This window comes from Ochotona princeps, chromosome 23 (assembly GCF_030435755.1).
Source record: "Ochotona princeps isolate mOchPri1 chromosome 23, mOchPri1.hap1, whole genome shotgun sequence".
NCBI classification, from domain to species: domain Eukaryota; kingdom Metazoa; phylum Chordata; class Mammalia; order Lagomorpha; family Ochotonidae; genus Ochotona; species Ochotona princeps.
In genome coordinates, this window is record NC_080854.1 from 32,957,503 (window position 1) to 32,970,333 (window position 12,831).

The following is a 12,831-nucleotide window of genomic DNA, read 5'->3' on the forward strand; positions in this document are numbered from 1 at the left end:
GTCTTAAAGGGTTATTTTTTTAGTCGGGGACCATATTTATCTCAATAAAAATCTCTTCTGATTATGGCCCTTAACAGACTTTGCTTGAAGATGCGGAGCGGTGCAGACGTAAGATGGAGACAGCTTCCACACTGATTAGCGGCCTGGCTGGAGAAAAAGAGAGATGGACGGAGCAGAGTAAAGAGTTTGCTGCTCAAACTAAAAGACTTGTAGGTATGTCCATTTTCTTATTAATGAGATTATGTGCTGGCTGCAATAGTTAGCTCATTGAAACTTTAATCAGAATAAAACACAACCCTTATTTCAAATTCTTGTGTATGTGTGCTCTCAGCCATTTCAGATAGATTGATATTGATCTGGCATCGATAGTATCCTGATTAGTGTGTTAAGGATTTTTAAACCTCTTATCATTAGGTCACTCATGAATTCTCCTGTGAATGTGTGGGAATATTGATCCAGGGCACTTGGAATGACGGCTCTGTCCGCTGAGGTTTTGTATGTCTTAAACATAATCACCTCCCTTTCAAAGCAAGCCCAGCTAACCCAGTGCTTTACTAGTAACAGTTGTAGTTTGGTAGGCCCCTTGGACTTTGTTTAGCTGTGAACCAAATTACTGTTCATTTTCTAGCACAGAGCAACATGTGATCGCACTTCAGTTTGTAGGATTTGGTTTAAAACAATGGTTGTCTATTTTTTTTTCATTTTCGTGTACAGAATCATGAGGATAATCAACAATTTTGATGGCATTTGCTTTCTATTTTAGGGGATGTGTTGTTGGCTACAGCTTTTCTATCTTATTCTGGTCCATTTAACCAAGAGTTTCGTGATTTGTTGTTGAATGATTGGAAAAAGGAAATGAAAGCCCGGAAAATTCCATTTGGAAATGATCTCAACCTTAATGAGATGTTGATTGATGCTCCTACCATTAGTGAATGGAACCTCCAAGGTCTGCCAAACGATGACTTGTCCATTCAGAACGCAATCATTGTCACAAAGGCATCACGCTATCCTTTGCTAATTGATCCACAGACTCAAGGCAAGATCTGGATTAAAAACAAAGAAAGTCGAAATGAACTCCAGGTATTTTGTGTGTGGGTTTATTATGTTACCAGTTAAGTTTTATTGCCCCAGGTGAACAAAAACACAAGATAAGGAAATATTTAAAAACTTTAGTGATTTTCGATAATCCCAGGCGAAATAGTAGTGTGTATAGGCTTAAATCATAATATTAAAATGTTCTCTAGAATTTCCTTATTTACATCTGTGCTGTCGTCTACTGATATCATGTTTCAGTAGTCTCAGTTTCTATTTAGTGGGATCTAAGACTGGCTTGGATAAGCACAGAAGTACAGAACTGTATTTACTAAGGGTGCAGTATTTAACAAGAGTGAGGAAAAAGCAAGTGTTGCCAAGATGGAGCCTGTACTGCTTTCCAGTAAAAGAGAGTGATAGTGTCCTAAAACAAATAATAATAGAAACTGAAGCAAAGCATCTGCAAACATCTCCCATCCTAGTACTAACCAGGCCTGACCCTGCTTAGCTTCTGAGATCAGACGAGATCGGGCACGTTCAGGGTGACATGGCCGTAGACACATCTGCAAACCTCTGTTTGCTTTCTGCCCCACCGCGCTTCAGGATGTGTGATCTCAGTTTTCCTGCGCATTGCACAGTGGGACTGTCTGACAACAGTGCTCTGTTCGCAGATCACAGCCCTCAACCACAAATACTTCCGAAACCACCTGGAGGACAGCCTCTCCCTGGGAAGGCCCTTGCTGATTGAAGATGTTGGAGAGGAGCTAGATCCATCCCTGGATAATGTGTTGGAAAGAAACTTCATTAAAACTGGGTCTACCTTTAAGGTAAGTACATGACAAGATGGAATTCTCTCAATAGGTAGCAAGTTAAATTGAACTCAGGGCCAAGAGGTATTTGTTTTCCTCTTTTAAACTTTTGCATTTGGTATTAAAATACTATGGAACAATTCTTTTTAAATGATCTGCTTCACTCTTATAATAAATGGACAGCCTACCTCATATCTGGACAAGGAGATAAGAAAACCTGTCTGCCCCCTCCTTTGGCACTGGTTACAAATCCAAACTATTCAACCCCCTGCCTGTGCCTGTGTGGAAGAACCATTCTTCCAGCCCTATCCTTCTAACCACCAGAAAGCCCTAAGTCAGATGCCTGCCTGTGATCACAGCTGTTTTGGGGAACTGCCTGGCAACCTTCTCTGACCCTCCCAGAATATCTCATTATGTGAGTGGTATGTATTTTCAGTCTTCTGGTCACACGTGGAATCATTAGTTTTGAAATCTAAGATAACTTTTGAATGAAGACATTTCTGTTCTTCAGGGTGGTCACAAGGGATTTTGATATCAAATTACATGCTTATTGCAAGAAAAATACTGGATATCTTTTCTTCCTTCCTTTTCTCCTTCCTTCTTTCCCGCCTTCCTTCCATCTATCTCGGTGACTTAAAGCTTAACAAATATCTAATGACTATTTCTTTTAGTAGTATTATGAATTACCTTTGGTTACATAATTGTTTAAAACACAAATTAATCTTATACAAAAAATATTATTTCTGACTTTCTGTTTTCAAGGTGAAGGTTGGTGACAAAGAAGTAGACGCTCTGGATGGCTTCAGACTCTACATTACCACCAAGCTGCCCAGTCCAGCCTATTCCCCTGAAATCAGTGCACGCACCTCCATCATTGACTTCACTGTCACCATGAAAGGTCTGGAAGACCAGCTACTGGGAAGAGTCATTCTCACAGAGAAGCAGGTAGGTGACAGGCGCTGTCCGTCTCCGCATTGCATTGAAGTCCTTTCACCAATGAAGACAATATGATGAAAGTGGTAATGGGACTAAATATTTTGTCTTTTTAACTCATTTTTTTCCCTCACGTGTCTTAAAATTGCTAATTATCTAACCACATGTTTTATGTTGACTATTATATTGCATTGATTGCTTTTATACAGACAGATGATATGACTGTGTGAATGTCCATCTAGTTTTAGCATTGTTATCCTGGTCTAAACTGGCTTTGTTTTTCTGAATATGCTATTGTGAATTCTGTTCACTTACTGATTTTCAGTTTTCCAGATACCACGTTTTTCTCTTCATTTGATTCATTAGTGTGATTTTGGAATATAAAGTTAAAGTGTTAAATACATATGATGAACAACATTGTCAGTTTTAATTTGTTATCCAGAGAAGCTGTGTGTGTGTGTGTGTTGGTGAGGTCTGGTGTGAGAAGGCAGGAGTTTGTTCCCTCACTGTGCACCTTCTGAAGGTCCCTGCCTTAACTGTGTTCTAGAAGCATAACCACATGGCTGTCTCCTTTATTTCTGTGTGCCAAGAAAACTTAATGCTCAGTGAAAATGAGCAAGAATCTATATACTTCTCTGAGTCAGCGTTTTCCCTAAGGAATGCATAAGGTTTAAGTAAAGAAATGTAGAGGATTTTAATGGGACTGTTACGGCAAAACTGTGTGAAGTATTAGAATTCTATTGATTTTTCTTCTGGATTCAATAGCAATAAGAATGTTAGTTTACTTTATGGCTGTGTCTATGCAGACCTGAATATTTGTTTAGATTAAGATCCCTGGCAGTGTTTTTGAACTTGGTCCTCCAACGACCTTTACTGTTGCTTCACATTTGGTCATCTGAACCCTATCTTACCTCTTTCCCCTCCCTTTGTTTGCGGTTTTGAATCTTCTTTATTTTTACATTGTAGCACATAAATCATAGGGTCACAGGGTTGGAAGGTGCATTAAGGACATTTAGCTTCAGACACACACTTGGTTGGTTGACCTCAGCCTGGCACATGCTGATGCTATGTAGCTCCTGCCACAGCCTGGTTATTAAGGTAGTAACAGCTTTCAAATGAAGTACTCTGGTTGCTTTATGTTTTGAGTCCTGAGTTATATAGAGGTAGTGAGGAAAGTTAGCATTGCCATGTAAGTACTTGGGCAAGGCAGGGATTCTGTATCAGCAGCATGGAAGACTGAGCAGGTGGGAATTCTTGAGAATCATTCAGATCATCAGTGTCTGTCACTGGCATCCTCTTTTCCACCTGTAGCTGTGACTTCAGGGAGATAAGGGTTCCTGATGGCAGTTTGGGGAATGTTTTTGTCTTTGGTTTTCAGGATACTTTATAAAATTTGGAGAAAATAGAATTAAAGAAGTTTCGTTTGGCGCAATGTTTTTGAAATCTATGTATAGGTTTCATAACTGTGTCTTCCGTGAACTTTCAGAACACATGCTCTCTTTCTTCTGTTTCCTGCACTCTAGGTGGTGCAGGAAGTTCCTGCGTCCTTTGCATGTCCTTGTCATCTTTCTAACCACCTCCAGGACCATGACCATGCTATTTGAGTCATCTTGCTTTGGTTGCTTAAAAAACTCTAAATCCAAATTGCTCCTTTGCCTTCAGTGGCAAAACAATCTCCTCCATATATCATCACTGCTTGGCTGATTATAAAACAAAATGCAAACATAAAGTTTGATTGTTCTAAGCAGGGAGTATGGGAAGCTAGGAGGATCCCACAGATAAGAAATTGATGATGGGATAAGTCCTGATGAATACAAGACCGAAATCAATAATGACTCACTCACTTCAGTTGGAATAAGTTATGCCCACACTGATAATTGCATTCTTCTTGTGCAAGGTGGCCTGAGAACATGCAAGAGTAGGCAAATCCTTTCTGATTCCATAAGTTTGCCACATGTCCATTGTCCTGGAAACAGTGAATTTTAACAGAGGATCAGAGGTTTGTTTGCTTCTTCAAACAGAGATCTCAGAGCATAAGAATGAAAGGAAGCTTGTTTTTGTTATAAAAAAAGATTTATTTAATTTGATTGGAAGGGTAGATTTGCAGACAGAAGGAGAGACAGAGAGAAAGATTTTATGTCCTTTGGTTCACTGCCTAAGTGGCTGCAATGGCCAGAGCTGAGCCAATCCAAAGTCACAAGCCAGGAGCTTTTTCCAGGTCTCCCACATGGGTGCAGCATCCCAAGGCTTTGGGCTTTCATCAACTGCTTTTGCAGGCCACAGGAAGGAAGCTAGATGGGAAGTAGAACAGTTGGGACATGAACCGGTGCACCCATATGGGATCCTGGCACATGCAAGGCAAGGATTTAGTCACTGAGCTATCACGCCAGGCCTGAAAGCTTGGTTTTATAAAGATTTCATGCTTTTCTGTGACGAAAGCAGTCCTGAATGTGTGGGCTGTTAAGATTCACATCAAGGCAGTATTCAACTGTAATACACCTCTGAGTAGCTTTAAATGCCTGTCAATATCAGGTGATGCAAATGGATCATTTTGAAGAGGAAACAGATCTTGGACGTCTCCAACAAATTTCCTTTATAAAAACCAAGACATTTAGACTCATCCTGATCCTACAGAATAGGTCACAACCTTGAAGATGACTATGTCATTTTAGGAGAGAAGTATCCATATTGATCAATAGCTTTCAGTGGTCACATAATGCAAGACCTCGAGAATTAGCATTATATAGAATATGGAAAGATCAAGCAGGTGTGGGATTTCCTTTTGAGATAAAAGGACATGAACTGTTGATGCTTATGTTGGAATTCGTTTAAGAAATATGCTAAGTATCATTGTTATGAGCTTCCTGGTGGCAGAAAAAAAAATGTCTCCTGAATTCTCTTGTTTAATCTTTCTATTTTAATGACTTGTGTGTGTTACAAAAGAGAAATAATCATTGTTAGTGAAGCCTGTGTAATACATTTAAAAATGAGAACGCCAAAAGCCTGTCATCCATTTCCTTTCATTGATTAAAAAATGGTGTTTATGCAGACAATTTTGCCTTCTCTTGCATTTTTGTTATCCACCTACTTTTTGTGAATTATATTTTATTTATTTATTTATTTAGAGGTAAAGACAGGGAGAGAAAGAGAGAGAGAAAGCTCTGTTTTGCTCCTTCACTTTTTGAATGTCTACAAAGGCGAGGTTGGACTAGATTAAGCCAGAAGCTAGAACTCAAGTCAGGTCTCTCACGTGGCCCAAAGGAACCCAATTGTTTGAGTCATTGCCTCTTGGCCCCCTCCCCTACCTCCCTCAATACCTGCTGGGCTGTTCACTAGTAGGAAGATAGGGTTGGTAGTAGAACTCGGAATCCACTCCAACCACTCTGATACTGGAGGTGGGCATTTAACAGTGACATTACAAACTACTCCTACTTTTTGCTTATTGAATTAATAGGTAGCGTGTTCATGAAATTTTATTGGACCACTCCTGTACATGGTTGGAACCATTTCCATCAAAGTGAATCTTTTTGTAGTTTCTGTGAAGTTTTTACATTCCAGCATTTGTATATAGAGCATTCAGAATATGTATTTCCTCTTGTATGTGTAGATGTCTGTTTATTTCTCTGTTCATATCCATCAGTCAACCTGTCTCTTTGCTAATAGGTGATTGCTTAGATGGGTGTTGTAGCTTTTGCTGCAATGAAATACCTGAGAAAACTAGCTTTATAAAGAAATCATTTGTTTTTGTCCACGGTGCAAGATCCTGTGGCCGTTAGGTTGGACAGCTGATAGGACATTTCTGCTGGCAGAGTCTCAAGGTTGAGCAGAGCAGTTTTTGGCAAGAGGGAGTAAATGTGTTTCCTTATAAAACCACCGGCACCTGGTCATGGGGCTCATCCCACCAATCCAAACCAGTGCAGTCACTCCCAAAGGTCCCTTCAAACTCTGCGGTTGAAACAGATTTCTATCCTCTTAATACCACTGCTATAATACTTTGGGGACCAAACCTTTAACGTATCAGCCTTTGGGAGACAGCTAATATCTGAACTAACATTCAAATCAAAGTAACGGTTAAGAGATTTATAGAAGAAAATTGTTTTGATTCTAGTTTGCCTTGTCATATTAACTTGAAACAAAGTTTTATGTTCTTAATGTATTGGATAAAGTAGTAGCTCAGTAAAGAAATATGTTTGAATCAGCCATGGATGGGCAAACCATAAGCATATCCCAAAGTGCATTTTAAGTATTTCAATTTTGAATGAAAACCAACAATTTTTCTCTTTTGATTTCAAATAGCCTTCCTTTTGCCCACAACTACAGTCCTATCATATTATTTGGTCACTTGTTTTCTATGTGTGCATATATTTTGTAATTCAATTAGTACTTTAAATTATACTATGCACATCGCCATATTTTAGCCTTTTTAATTTCAAACTTTGAATACTTTTTAGCTTTATTTTAACCCTTTGGGAATATAGATAGCTGCCTTATTTGGTAAATGTGATTGATTAGTATTACTAACAGTGATATCAACGTGACCAAAACCACAAAGTACTGCTAAGTTTTTTACTTACTATTAATTTAAAATCAGGAATTGAAAAAATTCTCCCTTATTGTGTATATTAATGCTATGTTTACTTTATTACTAATGATTTTAGCCTGGGTCCTGATTGTTCACAAATAGAGGCTGAAAGTGTATGTTGTGACAGGTTTTGCAAACTATATAACAGGTTTGACACCTATTTTAGTCCAGTTTTCATTACTTCAGCAAAAATAGCAGAGAGGAGGGATGAAGGACTACTCTTCCAGTTTTGGGGGCTCATAGTCTATAACTGGGTGGTCCCATGTGTTACAGGTGTTCAGTAAAGCCAGAAGATGGCAGGGCACAGAGCAGACAGCTGCCAGGCCAAGCATGACTTACATAACCAGCCTTCTTTCAACAACTGCCTTCTGAGTGCAAGTCCTCAATGACCTGGAAACTTCCCATGAGGCCTTCTTCCAGACACCGTAATTGGATGCAGCCTCCACTCCAACCATTACCATTGATCTGCTAGCTATTAGCATAAAGCTTTGGGATTTGAATGTCTATAGGATTTGGGGACCCAAATTCTGTTCTGAACATAACAGTACCTTTCAAAATAGCTAAGGCAGATGCCCTGAATGATGAATAGAAGGGGATTGTCAGCACTGAAAAGGGGCCCTTAGGAATACCATAATGGCTGAAGTAGTCTGTGAATGGATAATAAAAGCCCAAAGTGGGACAGAAGTTATGTAATTGGGAGAAAAAGGACACAGGGCAAGGTTGTTGTACAAGAAGAATTGATAAAACTTGGTGCTGCTTTTGCATTTCAGAGTGCTTGCTATTGGTTCTGCGGTGACACAAAAGTATATGTCCTTAGCATTTTTAAATTTGACCTTAAAAAAGTTACGCTTTCTTAATCCAGTTCATTTTCCCTGTTATGTTCTTATGTGATAACAGGGAAAATTCTAGAGTCATTTATATCGCATCACCATTCAAGCTGGCTTTTCCAAATGTTTATTTTTCCAAATAAGCACAATTATACTTCTGGAAATTCTTCTGGGAATGGATCAAGGGATATATGGAAAGAAGGGAAGGAGCATGCTTGGAGCCGGTGTCATAATTCAGTTAGCACCTTAATTGCACTGCTGGTGATATTTTAATACTGTATGAACTGTCTGTTAATTTTTCAGATGAAAAAACTGAGGCTGGTGGAGTTGTAGGACATGGCCAAGGTCATGCAGCTAATAGATCCTGGAAGCTGCCATTTGGATGCTAGGTCTTCTTGAAATCTCTTTTCACTGTGTTGCTTCCATTCTTTCCTTTACCTGTCTGCAAGTGAGGACTTCCATCATGTTCATCTTTAGGAACCCAGAGGAGATCCTGAAATTGTGTTAAATCTATGAACATGGCAGTAAAAATTTGTCAGTAGTTTTTCAGTGTGTTGTGACTTCTTAGTATTTGTAATAAGATATTTTATTATAAGTGTTTGTGAAAGGAATTTTGTAGCAACTACTGAATATCATTTGTTTGTACTAAGTTGTGTAGTTTCTGAAACTTGAAGTTCTCATCTAATATATAAATGAATTTAAAATAACCATTATGGAAACTTCCAAATATAACCAGAAAACAGATGGAAGAAAAGGTGGCGATTGTAGAAGAGGGGACTTGGTGGAGCCAACTTAGACCTCATCTTTGAGGAGGAGGTGTAGGTTTTCTTCTGGGAAAGGTGATTGGCGTTTGGAGGGCTTGACGGAGGAGGTGTGCTTTGGGAGCTTTACTCTGCCTGGAGTTAGGGGGAAGGATGCAGGTAGCAAGACCTGTATGGAGCCTATAATTTAAAGAGTTGATGGTGATCGCTTGTGTCAGGGAAAGGACGAGAAGCGGTGAGGTGTAGAGTTTGTATTGGATCACTGAAATGAAAGGCTTAACTTCTCCTTTTCTTTGATGTTAGTATGAGAACTGGATTATAACAAAGGTGAACATGTAATTAATGATTCACTTCATTAGCCTGTGTGTGTGATTTTTTGTGATTCTGCATGGTGTAGATTTAGCTCTTTGATTCCGTCATTGGAGAACAGAGCCATCAAAACCTAACAAGCCACGTCTAGAATACCCAGTCAAATATTTACCTTGCGGAGACTGACCTAGGAATTTCAGCTGGGCACTGTTACTTTGAAGTCCCAATCAGAACTGCCAGGAACGCTTCCCTGTGATTTTACTGTTCAGGTTACCTGCTTGGAACCCCGTGTTTTCATATGGTCTTTATATGAATTTATAACTACTGATTTAGTTAAACTGTCAGTGATGCCTGTATCTGCAAACCTGTTTGAATTATTGTGCTAATGTGTGTCTATCTTTTTACTATTATAAATAGTATTACGCATTGTCATTGTCAGTTTTGACTTTTTTCTTTAGCTTCAGAATTAGAGTCTCATATAAGAGCTGGACTCTCCAGTTCAGCTGAACGTGGTGCCAGAAGTGTGTTTTCTTGTTGTCCTCAGCTTCTGCTTTCCACTTGTTTTGTGTTTTCAATGTCACGTGCTCTGTTCCATCTTCCCACCCTCTCCCCTGTGGGCCAGCTGTTCTCTTCACACCTTTGTGTCATCCACACCTACTGCACGGACCCCAGCATCTCTGGCCGTATCTTTTCCTTGTTTCCCTTCCTTTGTCTTTCCCTCTGTATGCTACCTAGAGGAAGGACCACGTTTTTTCCAAGGCATGGCTCAGCCAACTATTTGTTATGGGCCTTCATAAGACGTGCACTTTTCACTTTTTTTTGGAGAGAACAGTATCTTTCAATCTAAATTAAAGCCACCACTTGAGGTTGCTTGACTGAATGCAGGGAAATTTGCTTTTAAGTTTACCCTGTGTGAAACAGTCACATTTACACAATAGAACTTATTTTTATTAAATTGTTTTATTCTTTCTTTCAAAAAAGGAAACACTTCCATCTTCTACCACATGTGCCTCCCCCCAACACACACGGTGGGCAGAGAAACAGAAGTTTCCCCGTGGTCCCATGCAAACTCTACACCTCACCACTTCTCATCCTTTCCCTTCTTTTGTTAATTTTCTTTCTCCTTTTTTGATGCCCACATTTCTTACTGTGAAGTATAATAAATCCAGTACAGATACTTGTGAGCAGTTATGTAGTTTAACTTTTAAAGGAATGCTCCAATCATGATTGTTAATTTAAGAAGAAAATGTTTTTACACAAATTGACAGGAACTGGAGAAAGAAAGAACTCTTCTTATGGAGGATGTAACTGCCAACAAAAGAAGAATGAAGGAGCTGGAAGATAATCTGCTTTATCGCCTGACAAGCACTCAGGGATCGCTGGTGGAAGATGAGAGTCTCATTGTGGTGCTGAGTAACACCAAAAAGACAGCTGAGGAGGTGACGCAGAAGCTGGACAGCTCTGCGGAGACAGAAATCCAGATTAACTCAGCCAGGGAGGAATACAGACCCGGTGAGTTTGATAACGACAGACGCCTACCAAAGGGGGAAGGAGGGAGGAAGGAGTGACGCTCAGAGAAGGTGAGGAGGGGTGCAAGGAGGTTACACAGACAACTATGAAAAGTAGGGTAACTATGGTTTTTTAAAGATTTATTTTATTTTTATTGGAAAGTCAGATATACAGAGAGGAAGAGAATCAGCCAGGAAGATCTTCCATCAGCTGATTCACTTCCCAAGTGGCCACAATGAGCCAATCTGAAGCCAGGAGCCTCTTCTGGGTCTCTCACTCAGGTGCAGGATTCCAAAGCTTTGCGCCGTCCTCGACTGCTTTCCCAGGCCAAAAGCAGGGAGCTGGGTGGGAAGCAGGGCTGCTGGGATTAGAACCGGCACCCATATGGAATCCTAGTGAGGACTTTAGCAGCTAGGCTACCAGGCCGGTTCCAGCTATATATGTTTTGTGGCACTTTTCTCTAGAAGCTTTACAGTAAATTTTCAATAAAAACTTGCGTATGGTATACATATGTCAGATATTTATAATTTATGCTAATTGGCAAGTCTTTCAAAGTTCTCATGAACTTTTAAATTAAAAAGATGGAGAAATTAAAAATACATATCTGATTACAAATCAGTGAAATCTGAGGAATTAGTGTGACAGTTCATAGGCTGCTGGTTGTCATTTGGTGATAGCATGCTAGTTTATCACTTAAAGTATTTGTTTTAGGGTGGTGGTTCTCGAGTCTTCATCTTCAACCACCAATTTGCAAATTAGTGTTGCTCATTGCTTGCCTAAGGAAACAGCTACAAATGTTCAGTTGACTAGGCTTAGTTACCTGTCATTCCTCCTGGGCACACAGTTGAAGCAGTGCCTGCTCTGGGGGCACCATCAGTATTATCTTTATAGTGTCTTATCTTGCAAGCTTGAGACCTGGTTTAGGTGTGGATTCCATATGAAATTTCAGAATGAAGTACTACTGGGATTAAAACAGAAGAGCTTTGAAATTCTTTGAGCTGCCTTCATATCTATTTTAAAACATAGTAAAAGGATCTGGAGTTTCAAAGGTAGAAACTGTTGTTTGATAAACTCAATATGTATGGATAAGAATAAAACATTAATAAATGGGCACTACTCTAGATCTCTTTGCTGATAGCCATCCACCACTAAGACAAAAAGCAAAGTTGTTGTTTTCGTTTGGAGTCTAGGCTGGTCTGTTGACCTGGGTCATTTATTTTGTACTCTCCTGGCACGTACAACCCTGCTCCTTCTGTTTCAGTTGCTACCCGGGGCAGCATCCTCTACTTTCTCATCACCGAGATGCGCTTGGTTAATGAGATGTATCAGACTTCACTCCGGCAGTTTCTGGGCTTGTTTGACCTTTCCTTAGCCAGGTATGTCTGGACACAGGGAGCTAAGCTAAATTCTATATCTCTGTGTGTGAATGGGCGTTGCGTTAATACCTTCGCTTTTTCCTTTGTCAGAGGTCATTTTAAAATTAAGGATTAGTGTAATTTCTAATGTGTTAACAAATGACTCTCATTTGTTGTTTTATGCTCAGTGCTGTACCAACTGTTTACCCATTGATTCGATGCCTTTGGTGCCGTGTGCTTCTGTTAAGCCATAAAATACCCAAGATGTTGTTGTGAGTAATAATGCCCTGCAGGTGAAATTGATTCAGGCAGCACCGAGGATTCTCTTAGGCTGTTTCATGTCGAGAGAATGCTTGTTATTTTAGATTTAGGAGGCTGACTCTCGATGTTAAAAATAAGCATTGGTCTTGCAAAGTTAGTCTCCATTAAAGATGTTGTTTGTCATAGATTATTGAAGAGAAGGGTGGGCGAGGTGTGACTTAAACGTTCTCTCCCCAGGTCCGTCAGAAGTCCCATCACCAGCAAGCGCATTGCCAACATCATCGAGCACATGACCTATGAGGTGTATAAGTATGCTGCCCGTGGGCTGTATGAGGAGCACAAGTTCCTGTTCACCCTCTTGCTTACCCTGAAGATTGACCTCCAGAGGAACCGGGTGAAGCATGAAGAATTTCTCACTCTTATTAAAGGTTGTGTGGCCATTGAAAATACTGT

The 12,831-nt window shown here is 39.8% G+C and overlaps 1 protein-coding gene across 1 annotated transcript in view; it reads left to right on the forward strand.

Annotated features, from left to right (window-relative positions):
• The window catches only part of DNAH5 (dynein axonemal heavy chain 5), a 180,058-nt gene that overhangs the window by 135,980 nt on the left and 31,247 nt on the right, over nucleotides 1-12,831 (forward strand). The window contains exons 62-68 of the mRNA XM_058680132.1: nucleotides 78-213; nucleotides 764-1,080; nucleotides 1,704-1,859; nucleotides 2,604-2,786; nucleotides 10,522-10,765; nucleotides 12,024-12,138; nucleotides 12,616-12,806. Of these exons, the coding sequence (XP_058536115.1) occupies nucleotides 78-213; nucleotides 764-1,080; nucleotides 1,704-1,859; nucleotides 2,604-2,786; nucleotides 10,522-10,765; nucleotides 12,024-12,138; nucleotides 12,616-12,806 (1,342 nt within the window). The remainder of the gene's footprint in view (nucleotides 1-77; nucleotides 214-763; nucleotides 1,081-1,703; nucleotides 1,860-2,603; nucleotides 2,787-10,521; nucleotides 10,766-12,023; nucleotides 12,139-12,615; nucleotides 12,807-12,831) is intronic.